General features: G+C 46.5%; 1 protein-coding gene across 9 annotated transcripts in view; it reads right to left on the reverse strand.

Moving 5' to 3' along the window:
• Positions 1-10,969: 10,969 nt before the first annotated feature.
• SIL1 (SIL1 nucleotide exchange factor) overlaps positions 10,970-12,925 on the reverse strand; it is a 169,213-nt gene continuing 167,257 nt past the window's right edge. For all 9 annotated transcript variants that reach the window (XM_011382242.2, XM_011382238.2, XM_011382239.2 and 6 more), the window contains one exon: positions 10,970-11,763. In XM_011382242.2, the coding sequence (XP_011380544.1) occupies positions 11,407-11,763 (357 nt within the window). In that variant the 3' untranslated portion in view covers positions 10,970-11,406. The remainder of the gene's footprint in view (positions 11,764-12,925) is intronic.

Consider the following 12,925-nt stretch of genomic DNA (forward strand, 5'->3'; position numbering starts at 1 on the left):
GTCCCAGAAGCCAAAGTCGTTTTTCTTTGCCTTCCAGTAGAGTCCAGTTTTACACAAAACATCTCCTGGATTTACCCACAGCATCTGCTGTGCTCTGAATGCTACAGTGTCCCCCTTCCTCTGGTATGGTGTTCCCCAACAAGGGAACAATGCCTGTGGCTCTAGGCCAAAAGCTACACAGCCTAGCCTTGTAGCTTTTGTGCCAGTCCACCAGGGAGGACCAGGCCTACCCCAGGAATGTCCACACTTCAAGGAGAAAGTCAAAACCTTGGAGACATCCTTGAGGTCTCCATGGCTCTCACCCCCGAGTTATCCCATTAGCTTACAACCATACCATGACAGCTGCCTCCAAAAAAATCCCCTCCTAACCCACATCCCTTCCTAGCAGAAATCCACACCTTAAGCAAAACTCTCTAAGGAAATGTGTGTAGTCACTTTCTTCCTCACTTCCATTATCTGCCATTCCAGTCAGCTCTCATCCTGTCCTGGCCACTCTACTACTCCGTTAAGGGGTCATCCTCCACACCGTCAGATTGGCTCTTTCTTAGTCTCCATCTTGCTAACCTCATGGTGTCCCTCCTGGAAGCTCTTCAACTCGACTTCCAGGACACCTCACTTGAGCTCTATCTTCTCTACTGGGCGATTCCTCCAGCTCCTTTTTCTTGTTAGAAGTTGTGCTGCCCTTGGGCTCAGTACCTGGGCCTCTTCACTGGTCTACTCATTCTTCTGATCGTAGATTCCCAGTTTTCAGTACTGTCCAAATACCTTCTCCTGGAACTCTTATAATTGCCTGCCTCCTAACCTCTCTACATGGATGTCTTAACAAATATCTCAAACTTGTCCAAATTCTTATCTTTAAAATATATGCCAGGTCCAACTACTCACCACTTCTGTTTATGATCACTTGGTCTTCATCATATTAGTTACCTATTGCTGTGTAATGAATTGCCCCCAAAATTAGCAGCTAAAACGATAAACATTTATTACCTCTGTTTCTGAAGGTTGGGAATCCAGGAGCAACTTAGTGGGAGTTTCTGCATCAGGGTCTCTGGTGAGGCCACAGTCTTAAGTCATGCAGCCTGGAGGATCTGCTTCCAGGCTCCCTTGCATGGCTGTTGGAAGAGGCCTTGGTACCGTGCCACAAGAGTCAAACATCTGCATGAAGCCCTCTGTCTGGGGCTGCCCAGTGCCCATCTGACAATGCTGGCAGCCTTGTGCATCTTTGCAGTGTGTCTGGCACTGTGACCCTGCCCTCTGCACCCACACTGCCTCCTGGAGGTGGTTCCTCAGATCCCGTGCTTTCCCTGTGAGCCCATTACTTGCATGTCCAGGTCATCACCTTTTGCCACACTGTCATCCCAACCTTAACACCATTATTTACTTAAAAAGACTTTTAACTTGGCTGTCTCCTAAGTGATATCTATCTGAAATCATTTGATGTGCCAGTTACATTTTTTCTAAAATACATCAAAACAACATTTTGATAAATGTTCAGTATCACCTAAAATCATCCTTGCACCACTGCTGTAAACACTGGCCCACTTGGCCCTCAGCTGCGGCATGTCACTACAGCAGCAACCCTCCTTCCCTGGGGGGATAGGCAGTGTTGGTCTTGCTCACCCTATCACCCAGCAATGTGCATATGTAACATGTGCTTGAGAAATAGTTGTTGAACCATTTGAACCGTTCATTGATTTAAATGAATATCAAAAGAAACAAAGGCAAAATGCAAGCAACTTAGGAGGCACCAGAGGCCCTATCCAGAAATCTTGAGATCTCTATCATCAGAGACAACCATCTAAAGCAGCAGGGCCTGGGCTGAGCACCAGATGACTTGCCACACCGTGACATTGGGTTATTCAATCCTGCCCCTTTGCTACCTACTAAAAAAATCATCTCCCCTTGGCATCCTCAGGTTTCTTGCTTCCCAGCCTGGGCAGATGCTACCCTCAGCCACTTTACCAGCCTGGCACTCTGGGCTTAGCCACTCTTCACACCTGCTCTGGCTACTACCTGCACACAGGGGCTGTAGAGCCCCGATCTTTTTGCTGGCCGCAGCTGCCCTCCCTGCCTTTGCTAACCATACTGCAGTCCTCCCATGTCTTTCCCCCCACCTCACTGCAGACACTTCAAAGGCCCCACCTCACCTCTGCAACCTTAATCCTCACAGCTTCCACCTCTACCCAGGCCAGGGTCACCTCTCCACTGAAGAGAGGAGTTGCCGCCATGAGCTGGGCACACCCAGAGCCCATGTCAGGCCTTTACCCATGACCCCCTACCTCATCTTTACAACCTGTGAGGTGTCGGCACTATTAACTACCCCTTAGACTTTACAGATGAGGGGACTCAGAGAGATGAAGCCCCTCAAGTCACACAGCATCCCATCAAGTGACCCAACATGCCCAGCTTCAAGATCCAGCCCCTCTAAAGCCCCCAGGTTATGACCATCCCTTCTGGAGCCCCAGAGAGCAGTGCAGGGGCCTGTGTCCCGCTCCTCCCAAAAGACTAGACTCTCTGGGAACTCACTTGTGCCCTCATCTACCACCTGCCCCACCCTGCAACTGGTCCTCAGGACCCTGCCTGTTAGAATGCAGGAACTCTCCAGGTCCCCGGCTAAGGCCAGCCCTTGGCTTGTCACTGGATCCCGGCCTATGTAAGAATTCGGTCCCACAATTCTCCCCTCTCTTTTCTGCCTCATCAGCATAGGAAACATATTCTGATAGATCCCATAGTTAAGACAATACAAAAAACTTCCCTTGAGTCCATGTCTCCACTCCTTCAACACAGAAGGCGTCAAATGAATGTTCAGACCCTGAGTCTCCACCTCCCTCCTTCACTCTCCCCAGCTCACACCTTCTGTCAAGTCCTCTTGTAAGTAGCATGTGAAGTTGGTGGCCACTCCCTCCCCGCTCAGCACAGCTCTAGATTTCCACATATCCCACCCTTCACTGATCTCTGCTCATCTCCTTACCAGTTCATCCTCCTCCTGACCTCTGTTGAAGTGGTTGGGGCCTCAGACCTTGGTCCTCTTCTGTCTCCGATGATTCCTAAGCCTTGATGGTAGGCTGGTAAATGCATATAAGTGGCCTTCCAGGGCAAGGAAGCGGGGGAAGGGGTATATGTGTACGTGTGTGGGTGTATACCCACACACATTATACACATTTGTTTATTATACATTTTAGTCCTATAAACGAATTATAGTATGCAATTCACAAATAACAAAATACACAGTACTCTTTACATGTAAATTCCACCTAACTGATTCTTAACAGGCTTTCATTGATTTTTGCTGAGATCATGCATCCACAGCCAATCTATGATTGCAATGGACAAACTAGTCTGGTTCAGACAAGAATGCTGGTTGATACTTTGTTTACCTTAAAAAATAAGATGAAACAACAAAAACATCTGTTGGAATTTCACTTATTCCTCAAGGGGTGACTTCTTTGCTAAATTAGATAGTAGTCAAATGCTGTAAAACAATTCCCTCAATTTTCTGTGCTATTGATAGATGGCACACTTTTAAGTTTATATGGCATTAACACTTTCTTCATCACTTTCTTAAGTCTAGACAATCAACAAAACAATTAAGCCCTTGGTTTGTAGCATTTCCCAGCTTCCATGGTGTAAATGCTCCCACCACATCAGATACCCAGCCACCAACGTGAAGTCCCAAGGGTGGAGTTGGAAGAGAAGCATGGGCGCGCAGTCAGTGTTTCCACTACACAGAAACGACCAACATGAGTCATCTAGCAGCAGATAGTGGTCAACTGTAAAGCAATTAGGAAGGGATGAGTTTTGAGTGTTATTACCTTAAAATTTTTTAGTTTTAAAATTACGTACAGTAAAATTCATTCTTTTTGATGTACAATTCTGTGTGTTGACAAATACAGAGTTGTGCAATCACCTCAATTGAGATACAGAACAGTTCCATCACCACCACTGAAGATTCCCTTGCAATGTCCCCCTGCCCTCAGTCCCAGCAAAACCTTTCCCCTATATTTTGCCTTTTCCAAAATGACATATTAAAGGAATCAATCATACAGCATGTAGCCTTTTGAGTCTGGTTTCTTCTCATCAGCATAACGTCTTGGAGATGTATGCATGCGGCTGTGTGCAGTGAGTTTGTTCCTCTGTGGAGTGCTGCGCTGGATGATGGACCACAGTTTGTCCATTCCCCAGACGAGGGGAATGTGAACTGTTTCCAAGTGGGGTTTTTTGTTTTGGGGGGCAGTTTTTTGGTAACAAAGTCAACATAAGCAGTCAAACATAGATTTTCATTTATCTTGGGTAAATACCCAGGAGTAAGATTGGTATGTTGTACAGTATATGTTGAACTTTAAAAGAAACTATTAAACTGTTTTCCATAGTGACTGCGTCATTTTGCATTCCCACCAGCAGTGTATGAGAGTTCCTATCGCTCTGCATCCTCATCAGCACATGATATTGTCAGGTTTTTTGTTTGATTAGGTTTAAAATTTTTTCAGCCACTTTAAGTAGGTGTGTAGTAGTGTCTTGCTGTGGTTTTAATTTGCATTTCCCTAACTAATGATGTTGAGCAACTTTTCACATGCTTATCTGTCCTCTGTATTTCTTCTTTGGTGAAATGTCTTCATATCTTTTGCCTTTGGAGGGGGGAGGTTTGACTATGTCCTTATCAATGAGTTTTGAAGATTCTTTATATGTTCTAGGGACTAATCTTTTGTCAGATGTGATCTGCAAATATTATCTCCCTGTTTGTGGCTTATCTTTTATAGTCTTAATTTCTTTCACAGAACAAGTTTCTAATTTTGATATAGTCAAATTTATCAAATTTTTACTTTATGAATCGTGTTTTTAGTTGCTGTACCTAAGAATTCTTTGTCTAACTCAAGGTCACAAAGACTTCTCTGTTTTCTTCTGAAAGTTTCTAAATTTTTCATTTAAGTCTATGATTGATTCTGAGTTAAATTTTATATGACAGATATAGGTTTATTTTTTAAAATATAGCTGTCCAGTTGTTGTACCACCAATTATTGAAAAGATGATTTCTCCACTGAAGTGCCTTTGCACATAAGTCAAAAATCAATTAACTATATTTGTATACAAGGGTCTATTTCTGACCTATTGCAATTCATTGATCTGTGTCTATTCTTTGACCAATATGACATCTTGATTACTAGTCTTTGCAGTAAGTCTTAAAATCAGATAGTGTGAGTTCTCCAACTTTGTTCTTTTTCAAGATTGTTTTAGCTATTTCAGTTCCTTTGCATTTCCATATAAATTTTCAAATCAGACTCTTGATAGCTCAAAGATTCCTACTGGAATTGCACCGAATATATAGGTCAATTTTGGGGGGACTGGCATCTTAACAATATCAAGTCCTCCAACCCATGAATGCAGTGTTATGTCTCCATTTATTTAGATCTTTTTTCTTTCAATAGTGTTTTGTACTTTTCAGCATTAAAATCCTGCACATATTTTACCAGATGTATATTTAATTTGTTTCGATGCTATATTTTTTAAAATTTCATTTCCAATTGTTCATTGCTAGTATAAACACAATGATTTTTGTATACTGATCTTGTATCTCATGACTTTGATAAACTGTTAGATTTTTAAAACATATTTCATGGGATTTTCTACACTGACAATCATGTTACCTGTGAATATAGACAGTTTTATTTCTTCTCTTTTGATCGGTATGCCTTTTATTTCATTTCCTTGCTTCGCTGTGCTGCCTAGGCTTTCCAGCACAATACTGGAGAGGAGAGGTAAGAGTGGGCGTTCCTGCCTTGTTTCCAATCTTAGGGAGAAAGCAATCAGTCTTTGACCACTAAGCTTGATGTCTGTGATAGGTTTTTATGTGGCTTCCCTTCATCAGGTTAAGAAAGTTTCCTTCTATTCCCAATATGCTGAGATTTTATTATGGATGGACATTGAATTTTGTTAAATGATTTTTCTGCATCTATTAAGATGATTCTGTTTTTCTTCTTTATTCTGTTAATATTAGAATTGAGTTGAATTAGCTTTGCATTCCCAGGATAACCCCATTTGGTGATGATGTAGCACCCTTTTCTATATTGCTACATTTGATTTGCTAATATTCTGTTGAGTTCTGCATTTTGGTATGGACCTTCGAAAAATTTAAAGTCCTTTCCATAGCCTCCAAGATCTTTCCTCCTCAAAACCTTGTCCTTGTCACTTATGAGGGGGGTATTGGTCTATAGAGTTTTTTCTTTTAATGTCTTTGGTATTAGTATCAGAATAATGCTGGTCTCATCAGATGAATTTGGGAGTATTTTATTCTATTTTCAAGAAGAGATTGTATAAAATAAAATTGATATTATTTGGTAGAATCTGTCAGTGAAACCTCTAGGTTTGGAGTTTTCCTTGTGCGAAGGTTTTAAACTATGAATTCAATGTCTATACTAGATATAGGATGATACAGGTTATCTATCTATTCTTGAGTTTTGGTAGATTGTGTTTGTGAGAGGCAGAATGGCTCCCCAAAGATGTCCACATCCTACTCTCTAGAACCTGTGAATATATTATGCTATATGGCAAAGGAGAATTAGGTTTTTCATCAACTGATTTTAAAATAGGGAGATTATTCTGGGTTATACAGGTGGGCCCAATGTTATCACAAGGGGCCTTAAAGTGGAAAAGGTAGGCCAAAGAGTCAGAGTGTTGTCCATGAGCATTTGACTTGCTTTTGTGGTCACTGAAGGTGGAGGAAGGGCCTATAAGCCAAGGAACACGGGAAACCTCTAGGAGCTGGAAAAGGCAAGGAAATGGATCCTCTCAGAGTAGCCCCTTTGAAGGCTTCGATTTTTGCACTGTGAAAACTGTGTCAGATTTCTGACCTACAATTTGAATTGTTTTAAGGCACTAAGCTCATACTAATTTGTTAGAGCAGTGAGTGTTTTTTTCAAGGAATTGAACCATCATTTCTTCTAAGTTGTCAAATTTGTGGACCTAGAGTTGTTCGTAGTATTCATTATTCTTTTAATGCCTGTAGTGTCTATAATGATATCCTCTATTTAATTCCTGATATTGGTAATCTGTGTCTTCTTTTTTCAAAGAACCATCTTTTTATTTCATTGATTTTCTCCAGTTTTTATGTCTTCAATTTTATTGTTTTCTGCTCTTATTATTTCCTTTCCTTCTGCTTTCTTTGGGTTTAATTTGCTCTTCTTTTACCAGTTTTTAAAAATGACCATTGCTTTTTAAATATATTAATTGTAAGTTTATATAATTTGATTTTTAATAATGACTGCTTAATAACCAGCTTGCAATGTTTCTGAGACCCACATGGCTCATGGGCTGCTATGAGCCAGCTGTAGCACACACTTCTTCCATGTTTCCCTCTTCACTTGTGACCTCTTCCCTAGGCTGCCTATTCAACATCCTCACTTGAATATCCGACTGACATCTCAATAAAACACGCCTAAAACAATGTCCACCATAACGTCTCAATCTTTTTTCCCACTTTTGTAAATAGTACCTCCAAATGCCCATTTGCTCAAGCCCCCTAATGAGGCTTCATCCTTGACTCTTCCTTCCTCACATGCCACATGCAGTGAGTCTGCACGTCCTCTCAGCTCCATCTTCAAAACATATCTGTAGTCTGAGCACTTGGCACCACGTCTCTATCACCATCACCCTGGTTCAAACCTCATGGACGCTCACCTGGATGCTGCGGACCCTGCACTGGGCTCCTGCTTCCATCTTTGCCCCTGTCTCGTCTCTTCTTGCCACAGCAACCAGAGTGATCCTGTTAAAATGTCAGTCATATCATCTCTCCTTTGCTCACAACTGTCCAATGGCTCCCATCTCAAAGAAAAAACTTCCGTCCTTATGAGAGTTGCCAAGATCCGACCTCCTCTTGCTGCTTACTACTTACTCTCCCTTCCATTGACTCTTGCTTTCTTCCAACACTCCAGCCATGTTCCTGCCTTGGGACTTTTCCCTCTACTATCCGCTTGGTCTCCAAAGCACTTCCGCAGATCTCCACATGGCTCAGTGCTTCGCTCTCTTTCTGTTCACACTGTACCTCCTCAGGGGGGCCTTCCCTAACACTCAACCTCTTCTCGTGCCTTATTTTTCCTCATAACTCTTAGCACTCCCTGCCTAGCATCATATTACATACTTATTTGTCATGGTCTACACTCCCGGTACTTACCACTTCATGCCCTGGAACAGCCTGGCTCCTAGTTAGTCCTAAATTAGATGTGTTTTGTGAATGAATGACTAAGCGGCAGCCAGAATAATCAAAACCCTCCCCTTGGTTCCCCACTCCACCAGGATTAGGGCATGCTCCTTGCAAGGCTGACAAAGTGTTAGAGTGTGGTCCCCTTGACCCCTGCAGCTCCACCTTGGGCCACTTGGCCTTCTCACCCCCATCACTTCCTCCAGCTACACTGAACTTGTGGGTTCCTCAAATGGACCACTCTCTCTCACCTCAGGACTTTCCATAGCTTTCTGGGGCTGAAACCCTTTCCCCATTTCACCTGGCTTGTTTTAGAGCATCCTTCGGGTCTCAGCTTGGCTACCACCGGCTGAGGCCTTCCCCATCCTCCTCAACTATGTCAGGGACCTTCTAGGCTCCAAGAGACCAGGGCTCGCCCATTAAAGTACAGCTCACACCAGACTGACTTACGAATCTCAGAACCCTGGGGCCTGACGCTGAGTAAAGTGCTCAGTAAAAACAATTTGAATGAAAGAATGCGTGAATAAAAACCAAGCCTGCTGAGGGATGGAGTGGGGACCTAGGACCACTACCCCACTCCCCATCCCTGTCATCCTCCCACATAGAGGGCCTGGTTTAACCTAGTCAAGGAGTGGGTAACCAAGGGCCTATGAGGTATCAGCCAGTCATAGCTCTCAGCCAGTCCTTGCCAGAAGGCCAAGAGCCCTGTGGCACTCTACCAAGTGACAGGGGTGGGAGGAGAGGAGAGCAGCCCTTGTAGGAAGAAGTCACATCACCTCAAGTTCTGGGGGCTTTGGCCCCCCATTACCATTTCCTGCCTAACTTCGAGCCCAGGTCATACTCCTTGGCCACAGTTCCCAGGATGGCACCCAAGGGGAGACAGAGAAGGGTTCCTTCTAGACCTGCAGACAACAACCAAAGATGAACTGAGTGATGGAACCAGAACCAACACCCAAGCAGCCTGAGCCCCAGCCCTGGGTCACATTGCTGCCTGTCTCCTAGGAGAGTCTGCTACAGGGCCCAGAACCAGACAGTCAAAGTCCCAGGATGAACCCAGATGAGGCCAAACAGAAAAGGCTATAGCCCAAACTTAATCGTCCCTGAGACCTCGTCTGTATGTGGAGAAGGAGGGTAGCAGCAGCCCCATAGCCTGACCTGTGGCTCAGCAGCCTGGCACTAGTCTAGCTTCTCTTACCACAGCCCCCAGTTACTCTGACCTTGGCCCCAGGGACCCTCCACAAGAACTTGTGGCCCAAAGTCCCCTTTCTACAGCATGCCAGAGGGTAGAAAAGGTATTCAATTAGGCTCCTACTAGCATAACTCCTTCCCACAACCCAGATCAGATCCTGGTAGTTATAGAGACCTCAAGGGCTCTAGGCTTCCCTAGCCTGATGATTAATGCATAAGACCTCACGAGGTGTCCTTCCACAGCTCCCCACACCCTGGCTCCTTGCTCAGAGTGCACTTGCTCCCGCAGCCTCGGTGCTTACCTCTGCCAGAACCCAAGCTCTCTTCTCCCCCAGCATGTGCTGAGGCAGCCCTATCCCCCCATGCCTCATCTTCCCCCTTTCTCAAATCCACTTGCAGAATCTGATGACCCCATCTTTAAAGTGACTTGACCTTGGCCTTAGCCAGGCCCTAGCACCTCTTTTCTCAACCGTAGCCTGCTGTGCAGTCTCTCCTGGGTCTCTCACCAATGCCTGTCAAATTCAACACTATCCCCTTATGAGCTGCACATTCAAGCCTTCCATGGCATGGTCAGCCCAGCAAATCCTACTTCTGCCACTTGCAAGCTCTGTGACCTCAGGTGGATCATTTAGCCTCTCCGAGTCATGATTTTCTCATCTGTAAAATGTACTTTGAAGGCTTCTGAGAGATGTTAAAGGCAGTGAAGCAGTACCCAACACTTGATAGACTTTGGGTTTGATTCCCCACTCTGCCTGAGCTCTGAGGCTTCCTACTCTGGTGAAACAGGTTCCTGCTTCCTCCTGCCCTCCTGGGAGAGCTCTGTGCAGGCAAAAGCTCTCTCCCAAGCTTCTTGTGTGTTGTGGCGTGAGGTGGGCGGGAGAGAGTCTGAGGCTGAGCAAAGAGACTGCAGGGAAGTAAGCCACCCACTACCCCATGTTTCTTTGGGCCTCAGTTTCCTCTCAGCTCAGTGAAGCTGAGATTTCTATATGCAAGTCCAGGAAGAGATTTCTACATGGAGGCTGGGAGGGGCTGCCTGAGCAGCAGGAGTGAGCCTCTGGTGCATTGGGAAAGGCTGATAAACAAACGCACCAGAATCCAAATCAGGAAGGCCCAGAGCTGGGGTTGCCATGGCAACCTGCAGCAGGCTCCCAGTCTCACCAGGGTGGGGGCCAGGACTTGCCAGGCTCGGCTGCCCCCACCTCTGAGTCCTCCTCCTTGGGCTCTGTTCAGCTCAGCATGAACACAGGAGAGGGGCAAGGGCACAGAGAGGCAGGTCTGGGCTCCCACTACCAGCTTCAGTGAGATGTCTCTTCTCCCAGAGTGAGGACTACACCCAAGGGCCTCCAGAGTGCAGCAAGCCATCCCGGCATCTTTCTACAACCCAGGCGCCAGCACCAATTACTCCAGCCCAGCCCATTAGCTGCCCGGGCTGACACAGCATCCCTACATGTGGTAATGCCCTCAGGCTTCTGCCAGGGCCAGTGGCCTCAAAGCTATTACTTGGGCACAAGGTAGTGGGGACAGGGATACAATCCCCGGACCTCCTCTCATAGCAGGGTGGAGGAATGGACAAGCACAGGTGACAGGTGGTAGTGTAGTCCTTTATAGGCCTTTATTTTCTCTCATTTAATGGCATTCCCCTTTGACAGATGAGGAAAGAGGCTCAGGGAAGTTAAGCGACTTCCCAAGGTCATAGAACTACTGGTCCCAGTCAAGGTTTCCCAACCTTTGAGCCCAGACCCTTCCCATAGGGTCTGTTACTTGCTGGCTGTTCTGGGCTGACCATGCAGCATGTCACTAGCGGCGCTTAGGGACCTATCACCCAATAACCCATCTGACTACCACAGGGCTGCAGACATACTGTAGACAAACAATGGCATTCATGTCTCCATTTAATGGCCAGGCCAGCACTGCCCAGATAATGCTCAGGCCTCCCTCCTGCCTGCTGTCCCCTGAAGAACCCACCCAAGCAAGTTCCTCTCAGCCTTACTAGCAGCGTTCCAGACCATTCTCCCACTGGGGCAGCCTCATCTCAGCTCCTTCAGCAAGCTGTTGATGGAGCCCAGCAGCTCCCGGAAGTAGCCCTCGTCCTCGCCACCTTGAAGCTCCAGGGTAGCCAGCGCCTGGTATTCAGCCTGCAGGCTGGCCAGCATCCTGCTGAGCTGTGGGTCCTTATGGTAGTGGTCCCGGCAGGTGGCAAGGAGGGCGCCCAGCGTCTGCAGCACCTTTTCACGGGCATCATGCTCAGGCAGTGCCAGGAGGTGGGCAGTGATCTCGCACCAGCCCTGTTCTCGCAGGCCTGGCAAGAGGTGCACCTGGCGATATTGCTGCAGCTTCTCTGGGGATGTCTCCTGGGTTAGCTCGGCCTCCTCTTCGGCAAACATCTGCCATCCGCATGGCCAGGTGCCAAGAGTGGGCAGGGAGGAGAGAACACACAGAGAACAGTTAGCTCTGCCCTTCAGATGTGAAGGCATGTGGCTGACCTGGGAATTCACCCCCTCTTCCTTCATCCCCTTGGGCATCAAAGGCCCCTCAGGGGAGAAGGCCAGTGGGATTCATGACTTTACACATGCTCTCCCAACCACCCATCCGCTCATCAAACTGTGCAGTGTGCCAGACACTGGAGAAACCAAGACAGAGACATGGTCACAGCCCTCAAGGAGCTCAGGGTCTAGCAGGAGAATAAAAATTAACTGAATAATTCCTAAACAGCATAATAAATTTAGTCTAGCAGTATAGTGTGGAGGCAGATGGTCTAGGTTCAAATTCCTTCTCCCCCACTGATAGCTGAATGATCTTGGGCTGGCAATTAGCCTCCCTAAGACCCAATGTCATTGTCTCTTATGTAGAGATGACAAAACCCCTCAGAACTGTTGGAGGGACTCACTGTGATAGTGAACACACAGCCAGTGACTGGCACACAGAGCACACCCAACAATGTGGGCTTCAACGCCAGTCATCACAATGTCATCTGTACCTTCACAAATATTAGCTAGGTCAGCAACAAAGGCATCACTGCCACCACTACAGATCCACTCCCTCAGAGGATGAGGGACAGAGGAGGATGGCATTTCCCTGAGTGCTGAGGGGTAAGTGGGAGTTGTCCAAGAGGATAAGGGTGGAGGGTCCACACACAGAAGGATCGCAACTGGCCTGGGCCTATCTCACGTTTGGAGAATGGCAGGCTGTGCTGGTCAATAGGACACAGAACAGAGCCTGGGGGATCCAAAGAGGGCGGACTTTATGTTGAGGGTCTGGGGAGTTGAGGAAAGTTTAGGCAGGAAGTCATATGCTTGGCCTGTGTCTACAAAGTACAAAAACCCAGCCCCTTCAGAATGCGGTGGGAACCCATCCTGCCAGGCTGCCAGAGGCAGGAAAGGAAACACCTGAAATCTGCAGTTAGCAGCTTATTTCAAATGTCAGAGGAAGGCTATGCAGAGGTCGAGGGTTGGCAGAGGTGGGGTTGTACTAAATATACCTGTGAGAAGAGTCTTTGCCCTAACTCCAGAGGAGGATAAGGCATGCAGGGGACAGAGAAGGCAAGAG

The sequence above is a fragment of the Pteropus vampyrus genome, unplaced genomic scaffold (assembly GCF_000151845.1).
Source record: "Pteropus vampyrus isolate Shadow unplaced genomic scaffold, Pvam_2.0 Scaffold470, whole genome shotgun sequence".
In the NCBI taxonomy this organism is placed as follows: Eukaryota; Metazoa; Chordata; class Mammalia; order Chiroptera; family Pteropodidae; genus Pteropus; species Pteropus vampyrus.